Raw genomic sequence first — 21,128 nt, 5'->3', positions numbered from 1 at the left:
GGTTTCAGGACACACATTGCAAAGCCACAAGGAGCCCCATTCCCACCTCAGTCTGGTAAAGCACCTAGTTCACTTTGCTCCAGCAACAGCAGGCGATCCACTTATTGCAATAAAACCCGACTGGGTCCAGGTAGCGTACGCTAATGTTCCACTTTATTACTTCTCTGTCACGTTTCATTAGTGAGAGCGGAGACATCATGTAAATTAAAGACTAATTTGGACAATGTGCACACATGTGGTATGCAGCAAGAAAGGCGCGACTCAACAGACACATACCTAAATAATCTGCAACAGATGTTCTTCAAAGAATGCATCTCCCTGATATATTTGGTGTAATGAACAGTGCTCAGTTTAACTGCTAAAATCATTCACCTTGCTCCTGTATAAACCTCATCACAAAATCTGGAGAGCTGGCAGTGGAGAAACTCTGGTCACACACAGAGGGGCATTAGCATCCACACCCTGCAAACATGATTTGGATCATCAGTTGTTAGTCAGGTCTCTGGAGGCAAGCTTTCCATGTGCAGCAACATTATAAATGTGTTGAGAACGAGCATGTTTAGGATTTTGCTATATTCAATGCACAGAAGAAATCTTCACCTGAGGAAATCCACACAACTTTAAGGAGATATCATCAAGCACCTTTTTGTAAAAACTCAGGAACAAAGAATTAAAATGAATTTTAATTTATTTTCTGTTTATGTTTGGAATAAATATAATCCACGAGCTTATCATGGATGATTGCATCGACATCTTGGCCCTGACGGAAACTTGGCTGAGGGGTGATGACACCATACCTTAAACGAAGCCTCCCCGCCTGGCGATACCTTCCACCAATTGCCCTGCCCAGACTGCCGTGGTGGCTCTCATCACCAAATCACATCTTGCTCTGACCCCTTATTTCTCTGGCACATTCTTCTCCTTTGAACATCGCATCTTATTGCACCACTCTCATCTCTCATTTAAAATTCTCCTTCTCTACTGCCCCGCCAAGTATGAAGAAAATGTTATCACGGAGATATCTTCACTGCTTTCCTCCCTCAGCCCCTGTACCGAGCGACTTCTCACCCTCGGTGAGTTCAACCTCCCTCTCCGTTGAGTTTACTACCCTCCTATCCTCCCTTAATCTCTCCCTCCATGTGACTTCCTCAACCCATATTCATGCCCACCCCCTTGACCTTGTCATCTCTCGTGGCCTCACTATTCCTACCGTGTCAATTACAGATAAGGCCATCTCTGACCATTCCCTTGTACTGCCCTGCATCCACAGCTCTCTTCCCCCACCCAACCTTACCTCCTTCTGTATCCGCCCCTGGAAAAATCTCTCTCCAAACTCTTACAATTGCACTTATCAACTCCAAACTGTCCAACCGTTGGCCCTCCTTTCACCATGTCATTTCTGCAGGCACACCCTCACCACCTTTGATAAGAACATAAGAAATAGGAGCAGGAGTAGGCCATATGGCCCTCGAGCCTGCTCCGCCATTCAATAAGATCATGGCTGATCTGATCATGGACTCAGCTCCACTTCCCCACCCGCTCCCCATAACCCTTTATCCCCTTATCGTTTAAGAAACTGTCTATTTCTGTCTTAAATTTATTCAATGTCCCAGTTTCCACGGCTCTCTGAGGCAGCGAATTCCACAGATTTACAACCCTCAGAGAAGAAATTTCTCCTCATCTCTATTTTAAATGGGCGGCCCCTTATTCTAAGATCATGCCCTCTAGTTCTAGTCTCCCCCATCAGTGGAAACATCCTCTCTGCATCCACCTCGTCAAGCCCCCTCATAAGTTTCGATAAGATCACCTCTCAGTCTTCTGAATTCCAATGAGTAGAGGCCCAACCTGCTCAACCTTTCCTCATAAGTCAACCCCCTCATCCCCGGAATCAACCTAGTGAACCCCCAAAGCAAGTATATCCTTTCGTAAATATGGAAACCAAAACTGCACGCAGTATTCCAGATGTGACCTCACCAATACCTTATATAGCTGTAGCAAGACTTCCCTGCTTTTATACTCGATCCCCTTTGCAATAAAGGCCAAGATACCATTGGCCTTCCTGATCACTTGCTGTACCTGCATACTATTCTTTTGTGTTTCATGCACAAGTACCCCCAGGTCCTGCTGTACTGCGGCACTTTGCAATCTTTCTCCATTTAAATAATAACTTGCTCTTTGATTTTTTTTCTGCCAAAGTGATGCCCTAGTCCCTATTAAAACCATTACTCTCTCTCACCCAGGCCGTTCCCCCGAGTACAGCCCTCATCTTCGCTCCCTCAAGTCCAAGGGGCGTAGACTTGAACGGATGTGGTGGACACAGGTTTAGCCATTCACCGTCAGGTCTGGCTGGACCACATAAAGCATTATCGTGTCCTACTCTTGTCTGCAAAAACAGCTCACTATTCCAGAACCATTCTGGATTGCAAAGATAACCCCGGCTACTATTCTCTACTGCTAACTGTCTTCTTAAACCCCTCTCCCCTGTCTCCACCACAGTCACCTCCGACAACGTGTGAGGAGCTTTGTCTCAAAGATCGAGACCATCCGATCATCTGCGTCTTCCAGTTCCCTTCCTTCGCCTAGCCCATGGGGGCAAAGTTCCTCTGAGGTTCCCCCTTGCCCTAGTTCGGAACTCGCAGCTTTCTCTAGTTTCTCTCTGATCTCCCCTCTTGACCTCGCCACACTCATCTTGTCTATGAGACCCACTTCCTGCTCCCTTGACACTATACTCACTAAACTGCTGACCACCCAACTTCCTATTCTGGCTCCCATGTTAGCTGACATTGTTAACGGTTCTTTCTTCTCAAGTACTGTCCCCCTCTCCTTCAAATCTGCGGTCATCACCCCTCTCCTCAAAAAAAAACCCTTGACCCCACTGTGGTTGCTAACTACCGCCTCATCTCCAACCTCCCTTTCCTCTCCAAAGTCCTTGAACGTGTTGTCGCGTCAGAAAATCATGCCCATCTTTCCTGAAACTCCATGTCTGAATCCCTTCAATCTGGTTTCCACCCCTGCCACAATAACGAAACGGCTCTCGTCAAAGTCACAAATGACATCCTTTGTGACAGTGACAAAGGTAAATTATCCCTCCTCATCCTCCTCAACCTGTCTGCAACCTTTGACACAGTTGACCACTTCATCCTCCTCCAACGTCTTTCCACCATCATCCAGCTGGGTGGGACTGCACTCGCCTGGTTCCATTCCTATCTATCTAATCGTAGCCAGAGAATCAGCTGCAATGGTTTCTCTTCCTGCTCCCGCATCGTTACCTCTGGTGGCCCCCAAGGATCGATCCTTGGCCCCCTCCTATTTCTCATCTATATGCTGCCTCTTGGTGACATCATCTGAAAACACATGTACGCTGACGACACCCAGCTCTACCTCTCCACCACTTCTCTCGACCCCTCCACGATCTCTAAGTTGTCAGACTGCTTGTCCGACATCCAGTTCTGGATGAGCAGAAATTTTCTCCAATTAAATATTGGGAAGACCGAAGACATTGTCTTTGGTCCCCACCACAAACTGCGTTCCCTAGCCACTGATTCCATCCCTCTCCCTAGCATCTATAATGAGGCTAAATCAGATTGTTCGCAACCTGGGCGTCATATTTGACCCTGAAATGAGCTTCCTGCCACATATCCGTGGCATAACTAAAACTGTCTATTTCCACCTCCGTAACATTGCCCGCCTCCGCCCCTGCTCATCTGCTGCTGAAGCCCTCATCCATGCCTTTGTTACCTCTAGACTTGACTACTCCAATGCACTCCCATTGGCCTCCCACATTCTACCCTATGTAAACTTGAGGCCATCCAAAACCCGGCAGCCCATGTTCTAACTCGCACCAAGTCCCGATCACCCATCACCCCTATGTTCGCTGACCTACATTGGCTCCAAGTTAAGCAATGTCTCGATTTCAAAATTCTCAGTCTTGTTTACAAATCACTCCATGGCCTTGCCCCTCTCTATCGCTGTAATCTCCTCCAGTCCCACAACCCCACGAGATGGCTGCGTTCCTCAAATTCTTCCCTCTTGAGCATCCCTGATTATAACTGCTCAACCATCAGTGGCCGTGTCTTCACCTGACTGGGCCCAAGGTTCTGGAACTCCCTCCCTAAACTGCTCCACCTCTACCTTTCTTTCCTCCTTTAAGACGCTCCTTAAAGCCTACCTCTTCGACCAAGCTTTTGGTCATCTGCTGTAATTTCTTTTTATGTGGCTTGGTGTCAAATTTATTTGTTTTGTCTTATAACACTGCTGTGAAGCGCCTTGGGATGTTTTATGACGTTCAAGGTGCTATATAAATAAAAGTTGTTGTTGTTGGAATACCTTTGTTCAAGCAACAAGTGCCAAGACCATCATCAGTGGAATGCTATTGGTGGAGTTACTGAGCCTGATAATGCGAGCTGAATTAACATACTCACAGTTGAAGACACAATCGTAGAAGCAGCTTGGGTTAGTGACCATATCTGTACGAACTGGGCTCCCTAACAGTATAGCAGATCATTTTAGTACTCCATGCTGCCAACAGGGCACCCACCTATAAACTGGAAATTCATCACATAATCCAGGTTGTCCCAGTGCAGTACTGAGGGAGTGCTGCACTTCCGGAGGTGCTGTCGTTTGGACGAGACATTAAACAGGGGCCCTGTCTACTCTGGAGGACGTAAAAGATCCCATATCACTATTTCAAAGAAGTGCAGGGGATTTCTCCCTCAACCAACGTCACTAAATAAGATTATCTGGTCACTACCACATTGCTGTTTTTGGGAGCTTGCTGTGCACAAATGGGCTGTTGAGTTTCCTACATTACAACAGTGACTACACTTCAAAAATACTGTACAATGCTTTGGGACTTCAAGGTTGTGAAAGGCGCTATCTAAATGCAAATTCTTTCCTTCGTTTCCACATTCAGCTGTGTACTGGCCATAATTTTTCTAACCATTCAGTTTACACTTACTGGTTGGAGAATCATGGACAGTACACACACACCTTGCTGATTTGCTCTGCTGGTGGGCGAGGCTCGGGACTGGCAGAACGCACTCAAAGTGACCCTACATAACTCCATAATGTCACCGCCATCGCTCATTGCTTCGGGAAAAATAGAAAGTCTATACCAAAATCATAATGGATCGTAAAGTTGAGCGTAATTCTTTATATCATACCAAATTAAAACTGGCTGAGGATTGTTCTCACTGATGTACAAATCACACTCCACAGTTTCAGGCCATGAAACCCTGTGCAATGCAACAAACAATTTAGATTATATAGCAATGACCTCACAGAAACAAGCCCAACCAGAACGTGCTGGTGTTTATCTTCCACATGAGCAGTCGTCCCAACACCATGTGCCCGCCCTGTTTCCATAGTCCTTTATTCCACTGTCCTTCAAGCACCAATCTAACCTATTTTTAAATGTAGACATGATCTTTACTTCAATGACTACCTCTGGTAGTGCATCACACAGCCTCACAAACCTCAGTGTAAAAATAGTTTCTCCTGCTCATTGCCCCAAATCTCATGCATTTATTCTTACATCTATGTCCCCTCATTCACTGGAAACAATTGTTCGACCCACTCTGTCCAATCCCTTCAATCTTTTAAACACCTCAATCAAATCACCTTGTAATCCCCTCTGCTCTAAGGAAATTTTTCAAGTCTTTCATCGTATTTGTATTTCTTCACACCAGGCAGCATCCTTTTGATTCACAGTGCTACTTCTGCAGCTGCTGGTTTGTTAAACCACTCCCTCCCTACCATGTTTCACGTCCATGTTACCAAAAGAACTTTAAACTCTCCCATCTTGATCAATCTTCCTAGGATGGCCCCATCTTCACTATCTCAACTACAAGGGACACAGCCATCAAGTGTATCTGGTGCACAATTGGTTTAGCCATCCATCATCAAATCTGTCTGGACCACATTAGGTGCAATTAGGCCTCACTCTCCTCTGCCAAAATCACCCACTACTTGCTTCTTTTCTCCACAAGCATCTCCTTAAAATCCTTTCTCCTGCTTCCTCCACCCCCACCTCCAACAAGTGCCAGGAGCTCATGGACTTCCTTGTTGCTAAGATTAAGACCACCTATTCAGCAAGCTCCCTTCTGTTTCCACTCTTTCTCCTTTTTAAACAAGCCAAACCTCCCTCCGGGGCCCTAGCCCTGTACCCATGTCTCCCTCGAGTTCCATCTCCCCGAATGCCCTCTCCGAGCTCATCTCATCCAAGAGACCCATCGCCTGCTCCCTTGAACCCATTCCCTCCAAACTGCTGAGAGAGCAACTTTCCTTCCTGATCCCCATGTTCTCTGTCCTCAGGTACTTAACTCCTACTCTCCTGTTTCCTTCTAACCAGGTTTTAATCCAATTTTCTGCCCTCCCCCTGTCGATACCCCTTAAACTTTTCCAGCAGTCTGCAATATGGTAACGGGTCAAGGATTTTCTGATACTTCATGTACACATCTGTTAATTTTTCCCCATTCCATTTAATTTTCTTTTCTGAAAACTGTGTTGGCTGCATCTAATTATTTTCTCTCATAGATAATTAATTTGATCTTTCAATAAGGTTTACAAAATTTTCCCTACCACATATATCAAACTAACTGGCCTGTAATTACCTGCGTCGTTTTCTGAAAATAGGTTGTACATTGGCCATTCTCCTGTCCTCTGCCACACATCCACTCTCACTAGAACCCTAAAATAAAATTTCTAGGGCCGCCACTATTTCTTCTCCCATTTCCTTCAGGATCCTTTGATGTATCCCATCAGGTCCCGGCACTTTGTCCTGCTTTAGCTGAACTAACTTCTCTAATATTTTCCTCTTATTCATGATAGTATCTCTCATCGTCCTTTCAACCAATTCAGGATTTACCTCCTCCCCAATATCCTTCTCTTTTGTTTCATTTATTGTTTGATATCTTTAAAGTGGTCCTGACTGCAAGACGCCATCCATCTTGACCCACAGTAAATTGTCACTGCTGTCAGCATTACCACAAAAAAGGTTAACCTATAGAAACAGTTTGAAAAGGATTGAATAATACATGCAGAAACTGTGCAAATTGTACTACATTCTGCAAGAAAATCTCACAAATGTACTGCATCACAAGATGTTTAAAATCAATTGGAAATATTACAAATTTATAATTATCAGACGCACATGAATGCTTCTGTTGCAAACTACACCAGTGAATAAACCTTAGTACACTGTGATTGGATGGCGGAGTATATTGGAGCAGCAGGCAGTGGGAAACACGGGTTTTTCATCCTATAACACTGTGGGTTAGTGATTTTTCCCAAGCTGAGGGAAAGGGGCGAGAAAAACAACAAGAAAACAACATATCGCCTCGTGGACGATTCACAGTGACATTGTTGGAGGCTGGCGACAAGTTCCACTCATCCATTGGACTAGAATGCATTAGGATGACTAACAGAAAAATAATCTGACTCCTCCTTTCCACACTTTTATACTTACCAATGTATTTTTCTAACAGTGTCTAGTTAGCTAGTGAAATGATGTTCTCATTCTTTCCCTCGGTCAGTAAAACACTACTCAGCATTTCTCATCACGGACCCATTAACTTCATGGCTACTTCCAACTCCAATATATTTGTTTACAGCTTCATATAGAACACGATATACAAAACACTTCAATCAGATTTACTTTGAAATATCTTCAAGTGGTTAGACTTTTCTCATGAGAAAAGATTCTCATTGCCTATTGACACATGACTTCAACCCATCAGCTTCTAAACGATTTCTTCTGCCAGATAAATCACTCAACTCCGACAAAAATAAATTCTTGATACATTCACATGATATCTTCTATTGCAAAACACTGAAGTCATGCCAGGAAGACTCAAAATTTGAAGCTTTGGGGACTAAAATTAGCTACGGTCATGCCACTTTATAGTGAACCCTGTAGGCTTCTTAAGACACTCAGGTCAGAATGCCCTTTACTGTTCCTATTTGGGGTGTCATTACTAAACAATAGCTTCATTGGCCATTTCAAGTTGCAAAGATAATTGTGCTCTAGTGCTCTGTTTGCACACGACTTGACTGTTGCATAGAAAATGCATCAGAATATCAGAACACTGCAAGCGCATGACATTTAAAGTTTGATGATTGCAGAACTAAATCAGGCTCAACTTTGTGACTTTTTCAAATGAATAATCTATTTAAGTGAATTTCACAGATGGAGCATAAAGCTGGGTACAATCAGAGACTTGTCAGTCTCTGCTTTATCAGTCCTTGGGAAAAGGCAGATAAGAAAGAATAATCATTCAATATAGACAATTAAAAATTCTTGGAGTGGAAATTTGGTCTTCTGCTGCCCCTCTTTGCATCCCGGAGGGGCGACAATGCTGGCGGAAAGCAGTTGCGCCCGGGAGGCCAGATTCCAGAGCCCCGCCGGGATATTCGGTGCCGGTATCGACGGGGTGGGTGGGGTGGGGTGGCGGAGCAGAACCGCCTGGGAGAGGCGAACCGGTGTGCAACATTTCTGGTTGCAACACCGGCTCGATATTTGACTGCTGCCAACTCTTTGCGCTCCGTTGCGCGCCCTGGTGGGAATGCCTATGAAAGTGGGGGTTCTAAGCTGTAGCAGCTGCAGTGAAGTCATGTCGACTTCAGGTAAGTGTGATTGTTTAAAACATGTTTTTTTGGCAATTTATGTTGTGGTGGCATGAGCCATGTATTGAGAATGTTTTTTCTTCCGGTTTCCGGTCCCCTGAGTCCTCTGTTAGGGCGCTCCAAGGCTGGCTCTTGAGCTTGAGATTGTCCCTTGCTCAGCCAGCCTAGCGCCCTAAAAGGTGTGCAAGGCCTCCCTGAGCACCCCGCTCCAAACCCCGGGCCCAGCTGATGAAGTTTGCAGCGGCAGATGCAAACCATTTTCGGACGCAAAATTTACCGCTCGGCCTGGGACATCACCCCAACTGTGGCACGAGCGATTTTCCACCCCCTTGTCTTTCCCTTCTTATATTATTCTGAGTCACTTGACCAAAAAACGAAATGGATTCCTTTAACAGTGTACAGCATCATTAATGTAAGCTATTCCTATCCTGTAATATGGTATTCTAATAACTGAAATCTACTGATAAAAATGACTATTTACATGATCCAAAATGTATCTAAGCTCTGAAATTCCCTTCCAAAACCTCTCCGCTTCTCTACCTTTCTGTCCTTCTTTAAGATTCTCCTGAAAGCCTACCTCTTTGACTCCACCTGTCCTAATATCTCATGATGTGGCTCGGTGTCAAATTTAGTTTCATAAACGCACCTGTGAAGTGCCTTGGGACATTTTACTATGTTAAAGATGCATGTTGTTGCAAAGGTTTATTTTTTAATCGCGCCAGGTATATCTTGTACCATCTGCTCCATTTATTTATGTATAAACTGGCCCATTTACTATGTTCACTGTATGTGGAAAACACAAACACAGGAACAAACAGCCTACCTTTTCGACAGTATGTTCCATTTCAGCAGCATTTGTCTTCTGCAACTCCAACTTCATCCTTTCCATCTCAGCTTTCAGCTTGTTGACGGCAGCTTCGTGATCACGCAAAACGTTCTGCTTCTCCTCCTCGCGCAGCAGCCCCAACTCAACCAGCTGCTGCTTTCGCTGTGAGTTGACCTGGATAAGTTCTTCGCGCAGCTGGTGGACCTGGCTCTCCAGCTCTGCAATAGTCTGTGAAAGTAGCAACAGTCCATTTTAAATATTGCATTCGGTCACAAATTTACATTTGATGGCACAATCTCATTAAAAGTGGCAAGACTAAAACTGTTATTCGTTGGTTTGGGAACTACTTCTGGACGTAGTGTTCAAATAATTAAAAAGCAAATGCAGCTCGCTGTAGTAATTCTCGTTTCTCCACACACGGCACTCTTGAGTTTTAATCTCCCTTGGACTGCCTATGATGATGATGCCTCAGACCATGTTTTAAAAAAAATTTTGGATCCACCATTCGAGCAGAGATTAAACCATCTGAGACAGCACTGCCTACATAAAGCACACTCACAAGAGTCCTTCAGAAAGATGCATAAGCTAGAATATAATAAAATAAAGTATTTAAAGGATTTAGAAATGGGGAAGATAAGCCGTTCAATCTTCTATGTATAGAAGACCATTCTTGAAAGAAGCTAAAGTTAGTCAGGTCTCACATACACTGACCCTCACCTACCATGTAGACTCCCTAAGCAAAGTTGTTAAGGAGTAGGCTTGTGATATAATCTAGGTTGCCACTCCAGTATTAAGGAGGTCCTGCACTGTCGGAGGTGACATCTTTTGGATGAGACGTTAAACTGAAACCCCATCTGCACTCGGAGGCTGACGGGAAAGATCCCACAGCACTATTCGAAGAGCAGGGGAGTTCTTCCAATGCACTGGCCAACATTAATCTCTCAACTAGCCTCACTAAAACAAATTATTTGGTCATTCAACTCGTTGGTGTTTGTGGGTTTTGGCAGTGTGCAATTTGACTGCCACTTTTGCCAATAAAAAGTACTTGATTGGCTGTGAAGCACTTTGGGACGTCCTGACATTGTGAAAGTTCCTTCTTTCACTGGAAATGATTCAGTCCTCACAGGAACTGTCCCCTCTCCACAGGAACTGTTCCCCACCCCACAGGAACTGTCGCCCTCCCCACAGGAGGTATCCCCCTCCCCACAGGAACTGTCCCCCTCCCCACAGGAACTGTCCCCCTCCCCACAGGAACCGTCCCCTCCCCACAGGAGCCGTCCCCCTCCCCACAGGAGCCGTCCCCCTCCCCACAGGAACTGTATCCCTCCCCACAGATACTGTCCCCCTCCCCACAGGAACCGTCCCCTCCCCACAGGAACCGTCCCCCTCCCCACAGGAACCGTCCCCCTCCCCACAGGAGCCGTCCCCCTCCCCACAGGAACCGCCCCCCTCACCACAGGAACCGTCCCCCTCCCCACAGGAACTGTATCCCTCCCCACAGATACTGTCCCCCTCCCCACAGGAACCGCCCCCCTCCCCACAGGAACCGCCCCCCTCCCCACAGGAACCGTCCCCCTCCCCACAGGAACTGTATCCCTCCCCACAGGAACTGTCCCCCTCCCCACAGGAGGTATACCCCTCCCCACAGGAGCCGTCCCCCTCCCCACAGGAGCCGTCCCCCTCCCTACAGGAACTGTCCCCCTCCCCACAGGAACTGTATCCCTCCCCACAGATACTGTCCCCCTCCCCACAGGAGCATTCCCCCACCCCACAGGAACTGTCCCCCTCCCCACAGGAACTGTATCCCTCCCCACAGGAACCGTCCCCCTCCCCACAGGAACCGTCCCCCTCCCCACAGGAGCCGTCCCCCTCCCCACAGGAGCCGTCCCCCTCCCCACAGGAGCCGTCCCCCTCCCCACAGGAACTGTATCCCTCCCCACAGATACTGTCCCCCTCCCCACAGGAACCGTCCCCCTCCCCACAGGAACCGCCCCCCTCCCCACAGGAACTATATCCCTCCCCACAGATACTGTCCCCCTCCCCACAGGAACTGTCCCCCTCCCCTACAAAACCGGCATCATCACCTTCTCCTCAAAAATGCCTTTCTTGACCCCTCTGTCCTTGAAAATTTCTACTCCATCTCCAACTTCCCTTTCGTCTCCAAAGTCCTTAAATGTACTGTTTGTCTCAAAGCCGTGCCCATCTTTCTTGCAACTCCATGCTTCACGGAATGGTTATAGCACAGGCGGCCATCCAGTCCGTTATGCATGTGCCAGGATGTTTGAACCTCTTCAATCTGATTTCCACCCTGCCACAGCACTGAAAAGGCCCTAATCAAAGTCACAAATTACATTCTCTGTGACCGTGGTGCACTATCCCTCTTGGTCCTTCTCAATCTCTCTGCAGCTCTGCTCCTCTACCCTGTTGTCCAGCTCAACAGGATGGCCCTCGCTCACCAATCTTACCTATCCAATCATAGCCAGAGCATCTCCAGCAATGGCTTCTCTTCCCACCCCACACTCTTCTCTCTGGAATTCCACAAGGACCTAACTTTGGATTCCTCCTCTTCTTCATCTACATGCTCCTTCGTGACATTATTCAAAGACATAGGGTCAGGTTCCTAATGTACGCAGATGCATGCTATCTAAATCTACCTCTCCCCCATCTCTTCAATGGCTCTGTGTTGTCAGACTGCTCCAGTCTTGGCTGAGGTGCAGTTTCCTCCCGTTAAACATTGGAAAGACTGAAGTTATCATCTTTGGTGCCTGTCACAAACTCAAACCCTCGCCACCGATTCCATTTCCCTCCTCAGGTGCTGTCTCGGGTTTAACCAGACTGTTAGCAATCTTGGCACACTATTTGATTCTGAGCTTAGCTTCTGACACAATATCTTCTTCATGACAGAACCATCTCATTTCCACCTCTGTATCATCGCCCACCTCCGCCCCTGCCACAGCCATGCCTTTGTCACCTCCAGGTTCGACTAAAGCTGGTCTCCCATCCTCTACTTTCATAAACATAAGCTCATCCAAAACACTGTGGCCCATATCCGATGCTGCACCATGTCCCGCTTGCCCATTACCCCCTCTGCTCGCTGACTGATGTTGGCTCGCGGTTTTCCAACATCTCAAATTTAAAATTCTCATTCTGGTGTCAGGACTTTATCCCTCACATCACTGTAACCGTCTCCAAATCTATAACCCTACAAAAACTCTGCATTTTTCCAATTCTGGCCTCTTGTGGCATTACCCTGCCCTTCGCCCCATTATTGTTGATAATGGCTTTAGCCAACTAGGTTCTACGCTCTGGAATTCCCTCCCTGAACACCTCTGCCTCACCAAGTCCCTTTCCACTTTTAAGAACATCCTCATAACCCACCCCTTTGGTCACCTTTGCTAATATCATTTTCTTTGTTTCAGCGTCCATTTTTGTCTGATAACGCCCCTGTAAAGTGTCTTGGAACGTTTTTCTCAGGTAAATGCACAAGAGAAATGTATGTTGCTGTTGTTATTGAGTAAATGTACACCCAAGGGAGACAAGCCAGGAGAAAAAGAAAACTCCAATGAAGACTAAGCCCTGGTTAAATGTTTGATGACTTTGAGAATGTTGGTTGTTAGTTGAACAATATAAATGACGAATCAATTGTTGCCCTGAGAAAGTGGTAGCGGTGAGCCATCTTCTTGAACCAGTGCAGTCCATGTGCTAATGGTGCTCCTACAATGGTGTTAGTTAGGGAGATCCAGGACCCTTGGTCCAGCGACAATGAAGAAATGGCGATATATGTCCAAGTCAGGATGATGTTTGACTTGGAAGGAAATTTGGGAGGTGTTGGTGTTCCCATGCACCTGCTGCCCTTGTAGTTCGAGGTGGTGGAGGTCTTAAGGAGAAGTCTTAACTATGAAATCAAGTTTCAGTGTTGATAGTGATATCAATCTTGATGCTCTTGTCAAAGATTTTACTACCATTAACGTTCAGTTTGACATTGACACTACGGCATGAATGGAGGCAGCTGACGAGGACAAAATAAACTCTTAGAATCAAGGGATTCATGGAAATCAGCTTCAACTACAAGTCATGCATGTCTAAGAATGAGTTGACTTGAAGAATCTCCAGAAACACTCACATAAAGTTCCTTAGACCTTTCATGGGATGACAAAACAATAAAATACTCTCCAACTTTCAAGATTTTTCTCAGGGCTCCTTGTTCTTTGATCAATTTAGTAGCGAAGCATTTTTGTCCAGTTGAAGAGGTGGGAGTGAAGACTAACTTTGGTCTACAGTGCCAATAAGTAGGAGTACAGGATTGTTGCCAGCAATTTACATATTCCAAAGCCATTGCAGGTGACTGAGTGCCTGGAATCATTTTGGTGAAGGTCAGAGAGACTGGACATTTCTTTGGAAGATGGTGGGCATTTGTGCAGGTGAATAATTCATCATGGAGGTTTTGTGGTTGGTGCTTGGAACCAGAACATCAGTATGCATAGAATCTAGTCAGCTTGTGGAGCTATGGTACAGAGCAGACACTGTACCTATGAAGAAAGGGAAAAAAAACAAATACAGAAAAAAGCAAGAATGTTAAAAATGAAAAGAAGCCCCATCTACATTGCTGGGAGGCGAAATGGCTCATATAAACAGTACAACTATTATGAAGAATTCTAAAAGTGCACATTCTAGCTAGCTGTACGTGAGGTGGTATGACAGAGACTGTAAACATCTTCAGAAACAGAGCCTTTCTTTTAGACACAGTGGAGGTGTTTTGCTAGTGTTGCAATTTGAAAAAAGAATCTTCCAATTAGCTACACAAGAACAGATCAAAACCCCAGATTGCGTGCGTGCGAGGGGAACAGCCGATTTGAAGCAGAACAGCATTTAATCATGTTTTATTGACTGGCTATTAATATCATGAAAGGCGATCTCAATTTCCCACAATCAATTCAAGGCCAATACAACAGATTTCCAAGTGGTCCAAGTGGTACTGAGGTAGGATACTGGTCTGGGTTCATGTATCGTAAAGATCCCAGATCAGTACCCCTTCGGGATAAGAGAATAAATTGAACAGCAATACCCTTGCCACATTTTTTTTTGAAGTGATACATGAAAGGCACATTGACTTTACAGGCTGTTGTTCGCTTTATTAAATATTTTACAGTGGTTTTAGGAGAATTCTTATTGCAGAGGATGATTCTTGTAGGGCACAGCCTAATTATGATAATTTCAGAAATATTCAACTATCATTAATTTATTTGGTGAAATTTAAAGAAGGTAGTTAGAACAGTTTCTGGCTTAGTATATAAGTGAACCAGTTGTCCTGTGTTTGCACATCCTGCAGTGACATGTACAGTGAATACAAATTAGAAGCTGAACCTTCTATCTGTGTTGCAGTTCTCATTTTCGATTCGAAAACTGTACCGCAATCTTAAGTCTCAGGTGGATGAAAGGGAAGCATCTCTCTGAATATTAGCTAATGCCACATTTGCAAGTCTTGAAAAAATCAGTGTGCATAAGATCATTTCTAGCAAGCAATATGTGAATTGCTTTGTACTGTTCCACTGATGGAAACTATTCCTGGTCTGGGATTAAACCCTTTTCATCATAAAGCCCCATCTGGTCCTAGGTCCACGTCAGTCAAACCTTTCCCTTTAAACTTACTGCTTTGATTCCAGATCAATTTATTCAACTGCATTTGTGTGACTCAATGAAAGGACAGCATCATTTAAACCAAAAGTATTTCCTTCATGTAACGGCCATAATTAAAAACAATGGTTATGAAGGAATAAAAACAGGCTAATATTTTTGATAGTGCTTCAAAGGCTGACAGCTGTCAGTGGCTTTGAAGATGCTAATCAGAAACGGAGCAAGAAGTTTCCGTTAAGGGCTGTGTCTAGGAAACAAGTCAGCTTATAATGAACTAAACCGCCTCAGAGACATCCTTGTGTTTGCAATCTGTCAGGGTATGTATTTTCCTGTTTATTGCGTTCTATGGTAATTCTTCAGCAGATAACATTTTTGCAAACAGGCACCAAAGGAATGCTTTGATATTATATTATTCTATAGCAATTACATTATATATATGTTATTCTATATCATTCTATTTAATTAACTCTGATAGAGGGAAGGAACACAATGAAAATCAAGATCTTCTGATGCACAGTATACCATGCTCAATCGAAGAAGACTGCAGAGGATTGCAGGATAGATTTGGTTGGTTAAAATATTTAAAAATCAACAAAAAAAAATTCAAGGTATCTGAGTTATCAAGAGAGTAGAGGTATCACAAAATCTAAAATGCCAAGGAGCTGTTGACTTCTGCAGATGTTTTATTACGATACCGATTATGTCTGCATCAGAGGGTCGGTGCAGGCTGCACAGCTCAGGAGAGGGTGGCCCTGATGGTCTTGGGAAGTGAAATGACGGTATCTCAGTAAATACTACAATCAGCTCAGATTAGGAACAGCTTGTGTCAATGATATGGAAAGTGCCATGGATACAAAACTAGGGTAATTTTGGGCCCTCCAGAAAAAATTGCAATGACGCAGAAAAATATTCATTATAATAACAGCGAGGAGAAATATATAATAAAAATTATAATTCTATCTGTATGACATCATAATGACAGAGTCAAATCACAACGCAACATATTTTCCCATGAAATGGTACAGGTGTTAGAAAAAAATGTGTCGTAGCCAGGCCTGTGATCTAGTTAACGCCACCTGTCAGACCAGAACCCACCTCTGATTCCTTCAGTAATGAATGATATGGTCACCCATACTGGTGGAAATATGCATCATCTCACACTGCTGTTTATAAACCATGAGAAAACAACTTCCATGATGATATATTTAACATTAAAATAGTTAGGGAAAGCCAATAAACTTTGAAACTCCATTTACCAGTTTTGTCAATCTACAATCTCATGAGGTGCGCGGCACAGTGCATGGCATGACACTCATGAGATATGATTTTTCCCACACAATTTCCTCCCACATGCAACTTCACACCATACAGCAATAATTCACTGGTAATTCAGCAATAGTTATTTTTATAATTGCTTTTTTCACCAATGTAATACATCTTTAAACATGGTTTTCTATTTGTTACCATTGGAGAAGATATTTCTTCAACAGATGCAGACATACAAATGTCATAACATACTTGTGAATACACCCAATAGAAATCTCACAATTCTTTATGTAACAAGCTGGGGTTGAATTATAAAGAAAATATAATTCATGGAATTATGTGATAACTCACGGTTGTCATAGTAACAAGTGAGTTTCGTCATCCCACTGGTAAGATTAATCTTCATATCTCACCTAATATAGCATTCTGATTACCTTCCAATAGCAAGTCACTTCTTCATATTTACAGATCTAATCACTTTTTCAGTTTATTAACATTATAGCAATTCTGAACTGTATTACTACCTTTTACTGCAGTGCATCATGAGAAATTCTCCACAATATTTAAAGATATATTTTAGGATTAATATTTGCCAATTGCTGGGATGTTCAGTGGTTACTATATCAAATTACTCACAGCAAGCATCTGGCCCATAATGAGAGTCTGGCAAAATAAGCGTGCAGGCAGGAAACAGAGTCTGCGGTCAAGCGATAGAGCAGCGCACACCCAAATCATTTGTTTGGTGATTGTTTCATGCAGCGACACCTCCAATTAGCCAATTAGGGTTTTCCTATTTGGTAATTCAGGGTACCATCTTCTGAGGGCAGCAGTACAACATTCCTGGCAAAAGTTGTCAGCCAGAGGTTAACATTGTGTACAGTACTCACAGAAACCCTGGATGGATGCGGAATAAGGTGGCACATCTTAAGGTGGCTGCCAAGGTAATACTACCCAACAGGCCCACTTACCAGGGAGACACACCAAGTATGCATTCTTGTCTGTCAAACTGTTCCAGATTTACTGTTGGCCCATGCCAAGCCCTCACACATCCACCTATCTCTTTATTTGCTTATCATACATGCAGAAACTCCATCCGAGGATATATTCAAGTTGAAGCTTACAAATTATATCTTTAACACATTCACATCTTTCAAGGATTCACATATACAATCACTGTAACATAACCTACCTGCATGATGCACAGTTACATACTGCCACACAGCATGCACTGCAGGATGGTCATTTAGCTGCCATCAATGACCCCTCTACTTTGAGAAATGCAGCAGTATCATGACATTGGCAGCCATCTTATGCTGTTGTTGTTACTTAATAGGAAAGGAAATGAAAGTGTTGGCGAACCTGACCTATGATATCTGTTTGATATAAACGCGGGCAGCACATTGGCTGATACTGCAGGTCATTTTAATCTAGCCTGGAACGTGGTAGAGGCAAAAAAGTTGGAGGGGGGGGGGGAGGCGGCAGGGAGGTGGTTTTTGGTTCTTCTGTTGTCCCCATGTGGTAGATTGGCTGCAGGTGCCCTTATAGCAGCTGACCTGGAGCCTGCACAGCCAGCTTCCTACGGTCATTGCCAGGCACACATGCCAGGTCCTGCAAATATGGTTGGTGGTGTAATGCAGTCTGGGTCTTGTGCCTACTGATCCCCTTGGCATGCTTTCTACCATCCTGTAGCACTTCAATCATGATATATTTTGTTTATGAAGTTTTCAAACCAACCCGTCAGGGGAGAAAATAATGATCCCCAGCTGCACACATACACTGCATGCTGGCTAGTTTGAGATGGTATTGGGAGAGACCGGAAAACAGCATGCCAAACTCTCTTTTCAGCTATGTGGGGAGATGAATAAATGGTAGTGGGGAAAATACCTTAAAAGATACAATATTATGAGACAAATGGCACATCTAACACACTTCAAATATCATTCTCAACTTCAAAGGAAAGTATAAAGAAACAAAGGAATTTTCCAGGAAGCCAAATTTCAGAGCCACAATAACTGCAGCCACTTAATTGACATCTAACTTGCCCAATTTTTTTTAAACCACCAACAGATTTTTAATTGAGCTCTATCAACTCACTGCTTAATAGAAATTAAATTCTGTAGTCTGAACACAAACCTATTCATTAGCAGCAGAATAATACATTGTGCACTGCATGATATGGAGTTCCTGTCTTTATAAAACAGCATATCCTCTGACTCATTGTGAACAGTGCCACAGGAAATTTGCTGAAATATTATACAATGAGTAGATAGGAGTAATTATGGGCAATAATCTTGACCAGATTAACGCATGCCGTTATTAATGCGCAAATCGGCCAGCGGGTTCAAGCGAAGAAGATATACGCTTTAAGTTGCGAATCTCCAGAACTTGTTGGTCGATTTACGCCACTCCGTCATTTGCTTCGCACAAACGACATCTTGCCCTCAACTTCCCCGTTATTTTTAAGAATTTGCTGCATTTGCATACTAGTTGCCCATTAAACTCGCTGCAGAAAGTTAAGAGCTGGTACTTAATAGCGCAAGTACCCTTTCAATAACGGGATAATTGTTAATGCAATGCTGATCAACCGCTACAGCCCAGAAAGGAACAATTGTTGGGACGCATTCTTGCATGTAGCAAATTCATGTTAGAGACTTAAAAAAATTCAAATTTCAAATGTTTTTTCTTACTTTTCCTTTGTCTCTTTCGTCTCTCTCTTAATCCAATCTTTCTTTATTTCTCTTTCTGTACCTGATTTGACTCACATTCACCCACTGTAATACACCCTTATTCTCTGTCGTTCATTTGTTTCTTTATTACTCCTTAAAACCCATTGGTTAAGGTGATAGTGAACAGTGGGACGAACAGTCTAAGGTCCCAGAGGCTCCATTGCCCTCGTTGCGCCATTATCAGCTCGCACTTCAAGAAACTTACAGTGCAAAAATATTTCGAGCTGAAGGGTGCAGGACGACCATCGAACGCCACACGCTGCGATATGTCCTGCTCCAGCAAGATTTGGCTTCACATATGTGAACTCCACGGGGAGAATGCCATAAGGCACAGCAGAACATTGATAGTCCAAGCAGGATAAACTCATGAAAATGGTATTATCAATGGAATCCGGATTTACAGTTTTCTTGATGATCGAAGAGTTCCCCTTTGCAGTCACTACAGGACTGTTTGTTCCAATATTTCTTCTTTGCGTTTGGAAATTTCCTGCTGGTGTTACTTTGTTGACAAGTGGACCGTTGTTTACATAGATCACTGAATCCTTACCATGTTTAAAAAAGCAGCATTAACAAGCGATAAAAGTAGTACTCCTAGAACGAGCTTAACTGTTACAGCCCAGTTGTTACCTCACAAATGGTGGTAGTCCTTCATACTCAAAGGTGAAGGCGCTTGTTGGAAAGGGAATCAATCTTGACACATGTGCTGACTATTACAAATGATACAGAGAGACAAACTCTCCTGGATGTTTCACAGAGTAAAATAGCCAGTCTAGGATCAACAGCCTGCTGCAGTTCATATTTTCCTTCTCCTTCAGGAGATCTACACGCTGCTGCTTGGAACATCTGACGCGGCCATGTATTGTTGCTTAGCAGCTCATGTCACCAGCCATTAGTTTTTCTCAGTTATCGACATTGATATTACATAGTTTGAAGTTATGCCAGGCGTGTCCTTGTATCTTATCTGCAGCTCACCTTGCTTCTACGTGTCCTGTTCCAGTTTGCTAACCACATATTCGTGACCATAATGAATATTCCATTGTGTAGTTGGGCGACTGTGACCAAATTTAAGCATGAAGTACAGGCTCTCCAGCCCCACACCAGCACAACAAACACTTCACAAAGTACTTCATTGACTGTAAAGTGCTTTGGGACGTCCAGTGGTCGTGACAGGCGCTATATAAACGCAAATCTTTCTTTTTAACGTTCATTATAATTAAATAAAGTTTCCTTTATCACAAATGTTTCCAAACTGTCAAAATCCCAAATAATATTTGGTTTGGATTTAAAAGGATGAGTAGTTTACTCTCAATTACTCAACCTGTCCAATTCCTACCTCCTTAGTTGCATTCGGAGGTCAGGATTAGTGTTTGATAATGAAGACATCCTATTTTAAACCTCTGAGATTGACTTTTATATACTAAAAGCAGCAGATTTCCAAACCAGGAAGGGTACCACTATCAAAGTAAAGCAGCTTTAAAATTCCCTGACAGCATGCAAATAGTTTAATTAAAGACACTACCCTACATCTGCTGACAGCTGGCACGGAATGAGCAATGTAGCATGGAAAAAAACCTCTGTGGACCAAGAAATACCTTTTCTCTATAGCCTTAATGGATCAAAAAGTTAAATGTAGATTGTTCAAGGCCAATGTGAGCAATAAGTGACACATACATATAGACGTGTCAAATTGAGGATACACACAATTGAAGGACAAACCCAAATGCTGACCGTATTGATCTTCAAACCAACACTCAACCTTTGGCAGCAATGCTTAACTGGCACATTACTTACTTCATTGTTGCTTTTCAATCCCACCATTAAGAGATTTTTTTCTATACTTCATATCAATTTTTAAAAAACTCTTCTTCAACAAATGTACCATAACATCATCAAGCTACCCTGCAATCAAGCTCAACCATAATCAACTGAAGTTATTCTTCATCCAGTTACATTTCAATATTTAATTGAGGGATGATCAAATGGATCTTACTGAAAGTTTGAAAGATCCTCCCATACTGTTCGATTCCTGGAGGGAAACACAACCAGCTTGGGAA

General features: G+C 43.7%; 1 protein-coding gene across 5 annotated transcripts in view; it reads right to left on the bottom strand.

Annotated features, from left to right (window-relative positions):
• Positions 1 to 21,128, bottom strand: part of cep112 (centrosomal protein 112) — a 516,124-nt gene that overhangs the window by 136,893 nt on the left and 358,103 nt on the right. For all 5 annotated transcript variants that reach the window (XM_070857896.1, XM_070857897.1, XM_070857899.1 and 2 more), the window contains one exon: positions 9,446 to 9,676. In XM_070857896.1, the coding sequence (XP_070713997.1) occupies positions 9,446 to 9,676 (231 nt within the window). The remainder of the gene's footprint in view (positions 1 to 9,445; positions 9,677 to 21,128) is intronic.

Source organism: Pristiophorus japonicus, chromosome 16 (assembly GCF_044704955.1).
Source record: "Pristiophorus japonicus isolate sPriJap1 chromosome 16, sPriJap1.hap1, whole genome shotgun sequence".
Taxonomy (NCBI): Eukaryota; Metazoa; Chordata; class Chondrichthyes; family Pristiophoridae; genus Pristiophorus; species Pristiophorus japonicus.
This window is presented reverse-complemented; position numbering and strand designations above follow the sequence as displayed.